Source organism: Heptranchias perlo, chromosome 21, assembly GCF_035084215.1.
Source record: "Heptranchias perlo isolate sHepPer1 chromosome 21, sHepPer1.hap1, whole genome shotgun sequence".
NCBI lineage: Eukaryota > Metazoa > Chordata > Chondrichthyes > Hexanchiformes > Hexanchidae > Heptranchias > Heptranchias perlo.
The window spans coordinates 48,992,347-49,007,788 of record NC_090345.1 but is presented as its reverse complement, the minus strand read 5'-3'; the positions used below and the strand labels follow the sequence as shown (position 1 = coordinate 49,007,788).

General features: G+C 44.2%; 1 protein-coding gene across 1 annotated transcript in view; it reads right to left on the bottom strand.

Moving 5' to 3' along the window:
* LOC137340252 (polycystin-2-like protein 1) overlaps positions 1–15,442 on the bottom strand; it is a 182,135-nt gene that overhangs the window by 29,490 nt on the left and 137,203 nt on the right. The window contains exons 9-10 of the mRNA XM_068002670.1: positions 9,741–9,861; positions 5,572–5,670 (exon numbers count right to left, since the gene is read on the bottom strand). Of these exons, the coding sequence (XP_067858771.1) occupies positions 5,572–5,670; positions 9,741–9,861 (220 nt within the window). The remainder of the gene's footprint in view (positions 1–5,571; positions 5,671–9,740; positions 9,862–15,442) is intronic.

Here is a 15,442-nt window from a genome sequence, read left to right as displayed (position 1 = left end):
TATATCCTCTTGAAGTCTATCGCTATCCTCCTCACTGTTCACTACACTTCCAAGTTTTGTGTCATCTGCAAATTTGGAAATTGTGCCCTGTACACCCAAGTTCAAGTCATTAATATAGATCAAGAAAAGCAGTGGTCCTAGTACCGACCCCTGGGGAACACCACTGTACACCTCCCTCCAGTCCAAAAAACAACCGTTCACCACTAATCTCTGTTTCCTGTTACTTATCCAATTCAGTATCCATGCCTCAATCTTCATGATAAGCCCATTATGCAGCACTGTATCAAACGCCTTTTGAAAGTCCATATACACCACATCAACTGCATTGCCCTCATCGACCCTCTTTGTTACCTCATCAAAAAACTCAATCAAGATAGTTAAACACGATTTGCCTTTAAGAAATCTGTGCTGGCTCTCCCTAATCAATGCACACTTGTCCAAGTGACTGCTAATTCTGTCCCGGATTATCGTTTCTGAAAGTTTCCCCACCACTGAGGTTCAACTGACTGGCCTGTAGTTGCTGGGTTTATCCTTACACCCTTAAAGTGACGTGCACACTGAAAGGTAAGTGGATGTATACAGGGAGAAATGTTGTTTCGCACTTTATAAAGATTCAAATGGATTTCAAATATTTTGCCAAAGCTGTCATAGGTAGGGTGAAGAAGGAAAGAAAAGTGCCAAGTGAAAATGAACTGGAAGGAAACCCAATGTGGAGACACAAAATGGAATCTGTGGACAATGACAGAGCTGGACAGCAGAGCAGGTGTGTTTCTGCATGAGGTGCCTTGTTTGGCATTCCAAAGCCCCCTTCCCAGAGGGACAGCAGTGCACGTTGCCAGTCAGGAGTTGTTGGCCAGGCTCAACAATCCATACAGTACGGATACCAATTACTACATCCTAGACTCTTAGGAACCCTGCTACCCAGTGAGAGTTCTGTCCCTGTTGAGCTGATTCCTCCTTTCCACAGGGAAAGTGATGAACATGTTGCCTCTTGCAAACAAGTCACTTGCTTCATACATCTGTGAACCACAGACTGGTAGATGTTCTCTGTGGCAGGTTGGAACGATCTGGCGGCATAAATGCTTAAAGCTATGGCAACTTTCACAGCTCCAGACAAAGCAATTCCTGTTGTAGACGTTGCGAATTAAGGTGCAGTTTTTTTTGTGACAGATTTGAAGCGATAGCCTTTAAGAACACATTTTCCTTTGTTTACCTCAAAATGGACGGTAATTCAAATAAAAAGCCAGGTCATTCTAACAATAATAGGGACTCAAAGCAGTAACAGGACGCTGAGCTTTCATTAAAGCACAGACATGCCGAGCCCTGCATCCTATCTAAAGGGCACAGTTTACCACTTTTCACCATATTTATATTTTTGACGCCTCAGGTATGCATTGACTCATGACTCACATCTTGGATTTACACAATGTGGGCAGTTCTGGCTAAACTATAAGTGGAGGCTGGGTTCAAACTGGAGACTTCTGATTAATTCAATGCTACATTTCATGCTATGATGTGGAGATGCCGGTGATGGACTGGGGTTGACAATTGTAAACAATTTTACAACACCAAGTTATAGTCCAACAATTTTATTTTTAATCCCACAAGCTTTCGGAGGCTTCCTCCTTCCTCAGGTGAACGGTGTGGAAATAACATTTTCAAATCCTTCGCATTTTAAAATCACAGAACAATGCCTGGTGATTACTGACCGTTGCCAAGGCAATCACAGTGAGCAGACAGAAAGGTGTCACCTAAAAAGGCCACCGAATATACAAACCCCCAAAAACAAAAAAAGAGAGAGAGAGATAAGGAAGACAGTCAATGACCCGTTATATTAAAAACAGATAACATTTGTTCGCTGGTGGGGTTACGTGTAGTGTGACATGAACCCAAGATCCCGGTTGAGGCCGTCCTCATGGGTGCGGAACTTGGCTATCAATTTCTGCTCGACGATTTTGCGTTGTCGTGTGTCTCGAAGGCCGCCTTGGAGAACGCTTACCCGAAGGTCGGTGGCTGAATGTCCATGACTGCTGAAGTGTTCCCCGACAGGGAGAGAACCCTCCTGTTTGGCGATTGTTGCGCGGTGTCCGTTCATCCGTTGTCGCAGCGTCTGCATGGTCTCGCCAATGTACCATGCTCTGGGGCATCCTTTCCTGCAACGTATGAGGTAGACAACGTTGGCCGAGTCACAGGAGTATGAACCGTGCACCTGGTGGGTGGTGTCCTCTTGTGTGATGGTGGTATCTGTGTCGATGATCTGGCATGTCTTGCAGAGGTTACCGTGGCAGGGTTGTGTGGTGTCGTGGACGCTGTTCTTCTGAAGGCTGGGTAACTTGCTGTGAACGATGGTTTGTTTGAGGCTCCGGGAATTCTACCACAAACCACAAAATTTCAGCAGCGAACCCAATGAGACAATCAACAATCCGGAGCAGCAGACAGAGGGATCCGCGATACAGCAACCGAAGAGGAAAGAGTCTCACTGGACTCCTCCAGAGGGTCGCTGCCCTCAGCTTGACATGTATGCTCAAGCTGTCAGGAGATGCGTCAACGCCAGATTCATCAGCCGCACTCGGAAGACAGTCCTGAATGTCACCCGAGCACAACGCAACGCCATCGACGCTCTCAAGACCAACCGCAACATTGTCATCAAACCAGCGGACAAAGGAGGAGCCATCGTCATACAGAACAGAACGGACTATTGCAAAGAAGCATGCCGACAACTGGACAACCAGGAACACTACAGACGGTTACCCGCAGACCCGACCAAAGAACACACCCATCAGCTCAACAAACTGATCAAGACCTTCGATCCAGACCTTCAAAACATCCTACGCACTCTCATCCCACGTACTCCCCGTGTGGGAGACTTCTACTGCCTCCCAAAGATACACAAAGCCAACACACCCGGACGTCCTATCGTATCAGGCAATGGAACCCGGTGTGAGAACCTCTCTGGATACATCGAGGGCATCCTGAAACCCATCGTGCAGGGAACCCCCAGCTTCTGTCGCGACACTACAGACTTTCTACAAAAACTCAGTACCCACGGACCAGTTGAACCAGGAACACTTCTCACCACGATGGACCTTTCGGCACTCTACACCAGTATCCCCCATGATGACGGCATCGCTGCGACAGCATCAATACTCAACACCAACAACAGCCAATCTCCAGACGCCATCCTACAACTCATCCGCTTCATCCTGGATCACAATGTCTTCACCTTCAATAACCAGTTCTTTACCCAAACACACGGAACAGCCATGGGGACCAAATTCGCACCCCAATACGCCAACATTTTCATGCACAAGTTCGAGCAGGACTTCTTCACTGCACAGGACCTCCAACCAACACTATACACCAGACCCACGGTGAGGAATCACTAAAGAGACTACACGATAACATCAACAAGTTCCATCCCACCATCAAGCTCACCATGGACTACTCCTCAGAATCAGTTTCTTTCTTGGACACACGAATCTCCATCAAAGACGGGCACCTCAGCACCTCACTCTACCGCAAGCCCACGGACAACCTCACGATGCTCCACTTTTCCAGCTTCCACCCTAACCACATCAAACAGGCCATCCCCTATGGACAGGCCCTGCGAATACACAGGGTCTGCTCAGACGAGGAGGAACGCGATGGACACCTACAGACGCTGAAAGACGCCCTAGTAAGAACGGGATATGACGCTCGACTCATCGATCGACAGTTCCGACGGGCCACAGCGAAGAATCGCGTAGACCTCCTCAGAAGACTAACACGGGACGCAACCAACAGAGTACCCTTTGTCGTCCAGTACTTCCCCGGAGCGGAGAAACTACGCCATGTTCTCCGCAGCCTTCAACATGTCATCAATGATGACGAACACCTTGCTATGGCCATCCCCACACCTCCACTGCTCGCCTTTAAACAGCCACCCAACCTCAAACAAACCATCGTTCGCAGCAAATTACCCAGCCTTCAGGAGAACAGCGTCCACGACACCACACAACCCTGCCACGGTAACCTCTGCAAGACATGCCAGATCATCGACACAGATACCACCATCACACGAGAGGACACCACCCACCAGGTGCACGGTTCATACTCCTGTGACTCGGCCAACGTTGTCTACATCATACGTTGCAGGAAAGGATGCCCCGGAGCATGGTACATTGGCGAGACCATGCAGACGCTGCGACAACGGATGAATGGACACCGCGCAACAATCGCCAAACAGGAGGGTTCTCTCCCTGTCGGGGAACACTTCAGCAGTCATGGACATTCAGCCACCGACCTTCGGGTAAGCGTACTCCAAGGCGGCCTTCGAGACACACGACAACGCAAAATCGTCGAGCAGAAATTGATAGCCAAGTTCCGCACCCATGAGGACGGCCTCAACCGGGATCTTGGGTTCATGTCACACTACACGTAACCCCACCAGCGAACAAATGTTATCTGTTTTTAATATAACGGGTCATTGACTGTCTTCCTTATCTCTCTCTCTCTTTTTTTGTTTTTGGGGGTTTGTATATTCGGTGGCCTTTTTAGGTGACACCTTTCTGTCTGCTCACTGTGATTGCCTTGGCAACGGTCAGTAATCACCAGGCATTGTTCTGTGATTTTAAAATGCGAAGGATTTGAAAATGTTATTTCCACACCGTTCACCTGAGGAAGGAGGAAGCCTCCGAAAGCTTGTGGGATTAAAAATAAAATTGTTGGACTATAACTTGGTGTTGTAAAATTGTTTACAACATTTCATGCTAGCATCAAAACATTTATTTAAGTTATAAACTTAACTTCTGCATAACTGGAACCACATGAGAGTCCTAGGACTGATCAAAATGATTTGCAAAGGGAATATTATAAATAAGCACTACTTAAAAAGGAACTTTTTATGAGAGAAATATAATTTCCCCAGGAGTAGATTTCACTGCACTATATTGTGCTATATTGGGCCATTAGAACTCCAATACAGAGAAAGCATCAAAATAAGTGAATGAATATGAGCTGAAATGTAATTTAATTTTAATGGTCATTAGTTTCAGGCCATTTTCCTGCCTCTTACACCACAGAGTGTTTATGTGTTTTGAGCGCTGAGTACAGTAGCCTAGTGATTATTGTGGTACAACTCAAAGGTTGTGAGTTCAAATCCCACCACGCAAGTTGTGAAACTGAATTCAATTAAATCTGGTAATTTGTGGATTGGTTCCAGAAAAAAAAAGAGCATGAAAGCTGCTGGATTGTTGTAAATATCCAACTGGTTTGCTAATGTCCTTCAGGAAAGGGCCTGCCATTCCTACCTGGTCTGGTCTACTTGTGACTCCAGTCCCACACTACATGATTGGATCATAATGCCCTCAGGGCAAGAAATACTGCCTTGTCAGTATCATCCACATCTCAAGAACAACTAATAACAAATAAGTTAATGCTTCCTTGTTATGAACATTGCAAAACAGATTTGATATGTGAAATACCCAACATAAACTAACCTGAAATGTACTTATCCTTAACCAATCAAACTTGTAACTACTTTTATTGGTGTATTATTACATAAAATATCAGTATTGTCACGCACAAACACACCTGTTTAATGATGTCTGTAATCTGGAGTCCATCTTTCTGAGTTGAAAGATCTGCCTTCACCTCTGAGTATGTATCGTTTATGATAGCCAGGAACATATTCTGAAAGAGAAAATTATTAACAAAATTATTATAGCTGTGGAAAAAGACAAGGAACAATCAAGCATAAAAATACTTAACTGGAGGAGGACTAATTTCATTGAGCTAAAAGGGAATCTTGTCCTGGTGGATTGGAATTGAAAATTGGTGGGCAAAACAGTAACTGAACAATGGGAGGCCTTCAAGGGGAGATGGTTCGGGTACAGAGTAGACACATTCCCACGAGGGAGAAAGGAAGGGCATCCAAAGCTAGAGCTCCCTGGATGACTAAAATATAGAGACTAAAATGAAACAGAAAAAGGAGGCCTATGACAAATGTAAGGCTCATAATATAGTAAAGAACCAAACTAAATACAGAAAGTACAGAAGAGATCTAAAAAGGGGAATAAGATGGGCAAAGAGAGAGCATGAGAATAGATTAGTGGCTAACATAAAAGGGAACCCAAAAGTCCTTTATAAACATATAAATAGTAAAAGCATAGTCAAAGGAAGGGTGGGGCTGATTAGGGACAAAAAAGGAGATCTTCTTGTAGAGGCAGAGGGTATGGCTGAAATACTAAATGAGTACTTCACATTGGTCTTCACTAGAGAAGAGGAAGCTGCCAATGTAGCAGTAAAGGAGGAGGTAGTAGCGATATTGGATAGGATAAAAATAGTTAAAGAGGAGGTACTTAAAAGATTGGCAGTAGTCAGAGTAGAAAAGTCACCCGGTCCAGATTGGATTCATCCTAAGTCACTGAGGAAAGTAAGGGTAGAAATTGCAGAGGCTCCTTAGAGGAGAAGTGTGAGTGATACATTTTGGTAGGAAGGAGGAGGAGAGGCAGTATAAACTAAAGGGTACAATTTTAAAGGGGATGCAGGAACAGAAACCTGGGAGTATATGTACACAAATCTTTGAAGGTGGCAGGAAAATTGAGAAGGCTGTTGAAAAAGCATATGGGATCCTGGGCTTTATTAATAGAGGTATAGAGTACAAAAGCAAGGAAGTTATGCTAAACCTTAATAAAACACTGGTTAGGCCTCAGCTGGAGTACTGTTTTCAATTCTGGGCACCACACTTTAGGAAGGATGTCAAGAGAGGGTGCAGAAGGGATTTACGAGAATGGTTCCCATGGATGAGGGACTTCTGTTATGTGGGAGAAGCTGGGGTTGTTCCCCTTAGAGCAGAGAAGGTTAAGAGGAGATTTGATAGAGGTGTTCAAAATCATGAAGCATTTTGATAGAGTAAATAAGGAGAAAATATTACCAGTGGCAGAAGGGTCGGTAACCAGAGGACACGGATTTAAAGTGATCGGCAAAAGAATGAGAGGCAACATGAGTAAGTATTTTTTTACGCAGCTTGTTGTTCTGATCTGGAATTCACTGCCTGAAAGGGCGGTGGAAGCGGATTCAATTATAACTTTCAAAAGGGAATTGGATAAATACTTGAAGGGAAAACATTTACAGGGCTATGGGGAAAGAGGAGGGGAGTGGGACTAATTGAATAGCTCTACCAAAGAGCCGACACAGGCATGATGGGCTGAATGGCCTCTTTCTGTGCTGTATACTATGATAATTTGTATAAATGAATGACTGTCAAACTAGTTCTCAAATTTCTGGTTACAAATAATGGGTTAACTTATAGAAATACATAGAATTTACAACATGGAAAGAGGCCATTAAGCCCAACTAGTTTATGTTTGTGTATACAGTTCACATGAGCGAACAGTTCTAATCACATTTGCTTGCTGTGTTCCCACATCCCTTCAACCAGTTTCCTTCATCCACCTATCCAATCTGATATTGAATGTTGATGAAGTTTCTCCCTCAACCACTAACCCAGGAAGTGAATTCTACAGCCTCACAACTCTCTCTGTGAAGAAGTTTCTCCTGGTCTCTGTTCTAAATGTCTTACATTTAATATTATATCTATGGCCTCTCACTCTGGACCCCTCAACTACAGGAAACAGTCTGCCTCTATCTACCCTATCCCATCCTTTCTTAATTTTAAACACTTCCATCATGCAGCTCCGTAATCTGTGTTGTTCTAATGAAAAAAGACCCAATTTTTCAAGTCTTTATTTGTATTTGTATTTCCTTATACCAGACAGCATCCTGGTGGATCTGTGTAGTACCCTCTCTAAAGCCTTAATATCCTTCCTATAGTGTGGATCTTAGTACTGCACACTGCACTCTGACTGATGTCTTTTTAAGGTTTTATAGAGGCTCTTCATTATGTCTTTGCTTTTAGACTCTATACCTCTTGTGATAAAACTTAAGAATTCCATTAGGTTTTTTGATGGCCTTATCAACCTGAGGTGCTGCCTTTAACGTTCTGTGAACCTGGACCCCCAAATCCCTCTGCCCTTCCACAGCACCGAGCCTGCTTCCATTCAGAGTATAATTGCTGCTGATAGTTTTTTTTTACTGAAATGCATAATTTCACACCTACTGACATTGAATTCCATCTGCCACTTTTTAATCCTTTCCCCCATCAATATCCATTTGTAGCTTCCTTTTGCCTTCTAAAGAATTAACTATACCTCCTGTTTTGGAATCATCTGAAATTTCTGACACAGACCCACATCCAAATCATTGATATACACAGTGAACAGGTGCAACCCCAGAACTGAACCCTGTGGGACACCACTACCCATTTCTAGCTACTCTGAAAAACTGCCCTTAACTCCTACTCTCTGCTTTCTCCCTTCTAACCAATATTTAATCCACTTTGCTATACTACCCCTAATTCCTTACCCCTTAATATTCTCTAGTAATGTCCTGTGTGGTGCCTTGTCAAAGACTTTCCTAAAGTCCACGTACACCATATCCACTGCATTTACCCAGTCTACCATGTCTGTTATCTCCTCAAAGAATTCTGAGGTTTGTCAAGTATGATTTTGAAATCCGTGCTGGCTACTTCTAAATATTTTCTCTTTATCTAGATACTTGTCAATGTCATCCTTCATTAAAGACTCTAAAATTTTCCCTACCACAAATCTTAAGCTAACCGACCTGTAATTACCTGGATTAGCTTTGCCTCGGTTTTTAAAAATGGGTATTCTCCAGTCCTCCGGTACATTTACTCAATAGTGCTGAAATATAAGCCCCAATTTTAAAGGGAGTGCAGGAATGCTGCATGTGAGCCCCGAAGTGAGAGTGATGTCGAGACCCGGCCGTTGAAATTTGCCTCATTTGTATGCTACTTGCCGACTTCCTGACCAAAACGGCCAGAAGCAGCTGCTGGGCCATTAAAATCGTGTCAGTCAGAGGCAGCCACTGGAGACCAGAGGGAACAATCCCCGGCAGCCAGGTAAGTGGTGGTGGGGGTGGGCGGGGAGGTGGCTGGGGAGTGGTCATGAGGTGATCATGACTGGGGAAGGGAGGGGGGGAAACCCAGGGCAAGGGAGGCCCAAGGTTTTCTTATGGACCGCGGAAGAGCACTACTAATCCTCTTGGCCCACAAGAAAACTTTTTTTTAAATTTAAAAACTTACCTTAATGGGCCTCTTGTGGCCCTTGACCAGGCCCCCAGCAGATTTTCCCTGGTGGAGAAGACACCACTGCTCCCCACTCAGGCCTCAGATTAAAATCGCAGATCAGGCTGCATTGGTGTCATTAGAGCCCAACCTGTACATTTAAAGAGGACCCTGTTGGCTTGGGGCAGGTGACCTTGCCACCAGCAATTTAAAATTGCAATCGGTCAGATCAGGGTGGGAAAGGAGTGGCTAGGTACCTCGCTCCATTTAACTGACCCCCCCCAACTCCCCCCAACACATCTGGCGAGGCCATAATTTCTAAAGCCTCTGTAATTTGCTTCCTCATCTCCCCCAGAATCCTAGGATGTATCTTATCAGGCCTTGGCACTTTTTCTTCCTTTAGCTCAACTAGATAATCTAAAAAACAGAAAAATATTCATCATAATGTCACCCATCTTGCTCTCAGCCACTTCAGGATTCACCCATTCTCTGATATGGGTGAATCTCTTTAGTAAAGACCTCTGCCATTTTTTAATCATCATCTGCAAATTGACAATTCTCCTCTCTCAGGGACCCCATTTCATTTATGGTAGGCTCAATACAAGGTGGAACTTACAAGCAGAACAAAGAAGACAAAGAAAACATAGGTGACGAAATAAATCGGACCCAAGATTCTGTTGGCATTGTCTATTTCATCAAAGTTGAAGTCACCAAGGATTATTCGAAACTGAGTGAAGCTGGAAAGAAATTAAAGCAGAGTTAGATGTAGAAACCAAAATAAAAATGTAAGGGGTGATTCTATGATCCAGTGCTCCCAGTGGGGAGTGTGCTCACAGGGAGTGGCACCATGGCCAAGATGTGCTTCCTGTGAGCGCCACTCACTGCTGAACCATTCCTAAAATATTATCTTCAGTGAGATGTAGAAATAAGATATTTCTTTTTGCATAACAGTAATTAGCTGATTTCAGCGTGCGGGTGAACTTTCAGTCTTGATCGAGAGCTGGAAACTACAGTAATTCTGATAATACAAGGTGTAATAATCAGCAACATTCACTATTTAAGTACAGTGCTTTATTTTAATGGCAGTTAATTTTATGTATTATGTGATGATTCAAGATTTTTGCTGTTTTATAAAAACCTGTATTACTACATAAAATATCATTACTTTTATATTAGTTGGTTTCACAAGTAAAGACACCTGTTTAATAATATCTGTCCACAGTGTAGAATGCAGAAAGATTTCAACCAACCACTGAATATCTACCTATAAAGTTTTATGCAAGCCAAGCACTCCCTGTCCACATAAACTTACTTCCTATCTCATGATTTTTCAGTCATGCATTTTGTGTGAACATTTATAACATGTCAAGTTTCATACAATGGAAAATTCTTATGTCAACAATATCTGCCTGCCACAATGTAATTGCCGGGCTCCTGTCAGCCTGCGGCGCTATTACACCTCCCAGGTCTTGTCCCCACATAACAATGAGGTAGATTTTCAACTTACTGCTCGGGTGTAAGACTGGCAGTGCGGATTGTCCAGTCATTATAGAAACTGTTTGATTTTTATTTCGATGGGCGGTTTCTATAATGGTCAGTAAATTCACAACATCAGTTCTACGCTTGGGCAGTAAGTTGAAAATCTATCCCTATATATTTTTGATTAAATTGGTCCTACCAGTTTCTATTTGTAAATATTTCATTGGCAGTAATGCTCATTCTTGTTCTGCAATATTTTTGTCCGTGGACTGGCTCACAGCCACTCCCAGGCCTCCTGTTAATATGGCCTGCCCCATATTTTTCTTCTGCATCCTGGACTTAAGCAATCCACCCTGCCTCTCAGCTTACCTCCTCAGCCACTCCGCCAGTTTCTGGTCAGCCCTGCTCCAATGCCAACTCTTATCCTTGGCTGCACTTTCTCCCTCCTCTCTATGGTCCTTGCCTAGCTCCTCAGACACTTTAGGTTCCCTATCCTCATCACCCTGCGAGTGTGGCTTATCTCTTCAGCCGCTCTTCCTGAGTTCCCACACCAAGCTGGGAAAACAATGTTTTTACTTTTTATAGCACTTACAGCACTTACGATGTACCCGTTATGGCATCCTTGAGGGCTAAGGCAGCAGTTGCAGCTGCCTTTCCAGAAACTATAAATGATCCTTACATCCTTTGTTGGGGAGACCTGTGCTGCAAGTTAAGCTGAAGCTGCCACGTGCTCCAGAGTTGATTGCATGTTTGTACACTCACCCACCATAATGCTGCAGATGTGGTTACTGGAATCCTGCAATTGAGCCACCATCCGCAGTACATTCTAGGAACATATCTCCACTGTCAGTATATATGTTTGATACGCTGCAAGCACCATCCTTCTTTTAAATGCCGGATCCCAGAGATCTGGATCCCAAAACTACTCAGCGATGAGCAGCTGGCTGGCAATCTGTGTCTGATAATTTTTCATCCCCAGTTCCTCCTGGCCACTCGTACTTTGTGCATGACCATGTGAAATCCCCATTGTCTCACCAACTAAGTCCCTGTGTGGGTGTCTCTGAGCTAATGCTTGCGGGGGTGAGGTGCAGTGACAGGTTTGGTGAGCAGAGGCTGTGTGGCCAAGGCAGAGGGACCAAGGTTTTGTTGCTCCTCTTCCTCTTCTTGTTGCTACAGAACACCTAGGAGGGCAGAGAAGGCCAAGAGGTTAAAATCATACAATCATAGAAAGGTTACAGCATGAAAGGAGGCCATTCAGCCCATCGAGTCCAAGCCGGCTCTATGTAAGAGCAATCCAGCTAGTCCCACTCCCCCGCCCTATCCCCGTAGCCCTGCAAATTTTTTCCTTTCAAGTACTCATCCAGTTCCCTTTTGAAGGCCATGATTGAATCTGCCTCCACCATTCCCTCGGGCAGTGCATTCTAGATCCTAACCACTCGCTGTGTAAAAAAGTTTTCCCTCATGTCACCTTTGGTTCTTTTGCCAATCACCTTAAATCTATGTCATAGAGTCATAGAGTCATAGAGTTATACAGCACGGATAGAGGCCCTTCGGCCCACCGTGTCCGCGCCGGCCATCAAGCCCTGTCTACTCTAATCCCATATTCCAGCATTTGGTCCGTAGCCTTGTATGCTATGGCATTTCAAGTGCTCATCCAAATGCTTCTTGAATGTTATGAGGGTTCCTGCCTCCACAACCCTCTCAGGCAGTGAGTTCCAGACTCCAACCACCCTCTGGGTAAAAAAGTTCTTTCTCAAATCCCCTCTAAACCTCCCGCCTTTTACCTTGAATCTATGTCCCCTTGTTATAGAACCCTCAACGAAGGGAAAAAGCTCCTTAGTATCCATCCTATCTGTGCCCCTCATAATTTTGTACACCTCAATCATGTCCCCCCTCAGCCTCCTCTGCTCCAAGGAAAACAAACCCAATCTTCCCAGTCTCTCTTCATAGCTGAAGCGCTCCAGCCCTGGTAACATCCTGGTGAATCTCCTCTGCACCCTCTCCAAAGCGATCACATCCTTCCTGTAGTGTGGCAACCAGAACTGCACACAGTACTCCAGCTGTGGCCTAACCAGTGTTTTATACAGCTCCATCATAACCTCCTTGCTCTTATATTCTATGCCTCGGCTAATAAAGGCAAGTATCCCATATGCCTTCTTTACCACCTTATCTACCTGTTCCGCCGCCTTCAGGGATCTGTGAACTTGCACACCAAGATCCCTCTGACCCTCTGTCTTGCCTAGGGTCCTCCCATTCATTGTGTATTCCCTTGCCTTGTTAGTCCCTCCAAAGTGCATCACCTCGCACTTTTCCGGGTTAAATTCCATTTGCCACTGTTCCGCCCATCTGACCAACCCATCTATATCGTCCTGCAGACTGAGGCTATCCTCCTCGCTATTTACCACCCTACCAATTTTTGTATCATCAGCGAACTTACTGATCATACCTTTTACATTCATATCCAAGTCATTAATGTAGACCACAAACAGCAAGGGACCCAGCACCGATCCCTGTGGTACCCCACTGGCCACAGGCTTCCAGTCACAAAAACAACCTTCGACCATCACCCTCTGCCTTCTACCACTAAGCCAGTTTTGTATCCAAAGTGCCAAGGCACCCTGGATTCCATGGGTCTTGACCCTTCTGCCAATGGAACAGTTTCTCTCTATCTACTCTGTCGAGACCCTTCATGATTTTGAATAGCTCTATTAAATCTCCTCGCAACTGCCTCTGTTCCAGGGAGAACAACCCCAGCTTCTCCAGTCTATCCATGTAACTAAAGTCCCTCATCCCTGGAATCATTCGAGTAAATCTCTTCTGCACCCTCTCTAAGGCCTTCACATCTTTCCTAAAGTGCGGTGCCCAGAACTCCAGTTGTGGCCGAACGAGTGTTTTATAAAGGTTCATCATGACTTCCTTGCTTTTGTACTCTATGCCTCTATTTATAAAGCCCAGGACCCCGTATGCTTTTTTAACCACTTTCTCAACCTGCCTTGCCACCTTCAATGTTTTGTGTGCATGTATCCCCAGATCTCTCTTTTCCTGTACCCCCTTTAGAATTGTGCCCTTTAGTTTATATTGCCTCTCATTCTTCCTACCGAAATGTATCACTTTGCATTTTTCTGCATTAAGTTTCATCTGCCAAATGTCAGCCCACATTCCACCAGCCTGTCTATATCCTCTTGAAGTCTATCACTATCCTCCTCATTGTTCACTACACTTCCAAGTTTTGTGTCATCTGCAAATTTAGAAATTGTGCCCTGTACACCAAAATGAAGAACTTTTATAGTTATATTAGGAAATAGAGGGTGGTCAGAAGCAGTGTTGGCCCCTTAAAAACTGAAAGTGGGGATATTGTCATTGACAATGGGGAAATGGCAGACATGTTGAACAATTACTTTGCGTCAGTATTTACAGTAGAAAAAGAGGATAGCATGCCCGAAATCCTAAGAAAACTTATATTGAATCGGGGACAGGGACTCGATAAAATTAACATAAGTAAAGCAACAGTAATGAAGAAAATAATAGCACTAAAGAGTGACAAATCCCCAGGACCAGATGGTTTCCATCCCAGGGTTTTAAAGGAAGTAGGTAAGCACATTGCGGATGCCCTAACTGTAATCTTTCAAAGTTCTCTAGATTCAGGAACTGTCCCTCTAGATTGTAAAATTGCACGTCAGTCCGTTTTTTAAGAAAGGAGAGAGAGGGAAACCGGGAAATTATAGACCAGTTAGCCTAACATCTGTTGTGGGGAAAATGCTGGAGTCCATAATTAAGGATAGGGTGACTGAACACCTCGAGAATTTTCAGTTAATCAGAGAGAGCCAGCATGGATTTGTGAAAGGTAGGTCGTGCCTGACAAACCTGATTGAATTTTTTGAAGAGGTGACTAAAGTAGTGGATAGGGGAATGTCAATGGATGTTATTTATATGGACTTCCAGAAGGCATTTGATAAGGTCCCACATAAGAGACTGTTAGCTAAGATAGAAGCCCATGGAATCGAGGGAAAAGTACGGACTTGGTTAGGAAGTTGGCTGAGCAAAAGGCGACAGAGAGTAGGGATAATGGGTAGGTACTCACATTGGCAGGATGTGACTAGTGGAGTCCTGCAGGGATCTGTCTTGGGGCCTCAATTACTCACAATATTTATTAACGACTTAGATGAAGTCTCATATCGAAGTTTGCTGATGACACAAAGATTGGTGGCATTGTAAGCAGCGTAGATGAAAACATCAAATTACAAAGCGATATTGTTAGATTAGGTGAATGGGCAAAACTGTGGCAAATGGAATTCAATGTAGGCAAATGTGAGGTCATCCACTTTGGATCAAAAAAGAATAGAACAGGATACTTTCTAAATGGTAAAAAGTTAAAAACAGTGGCTGTCCAAAGGGACCTAGGGGTTCAAGTACATAGATCATTGAAGTGTCATGAACAGGTGCAGAAAATAATCAATAAGGCTAATGGAATGCTGGCCTTTATATCAAGAGGACTAGAGTACAAGGGGGCAGAAGTTATGCTGCAGCTATACAAAACCCTGGTTAGACCGCACCTGGAATACTGTGAGCAGTTCTGGGCACCGCACCTTCGGAAGGACATATTGGCCTTGGAGGGAGTGCAGCATAGGTTTACTAGAATGATACCCAGACTTCAAGGGTTAAGTTACAAGGAGAGATTGCACAAATTGGGGTTGTATTCTCTAGAGTTTCGAAGGTTAAGGGATGATCTGATCGAAGTTTATAAGATATTAAGGGGAACAGATAGAGTGAATAGAGAGAAACTATTTCCACTGGTTGGGGATTCTAGTAGTAGGGAGCACAGTCTAAAAATTAAAGCCA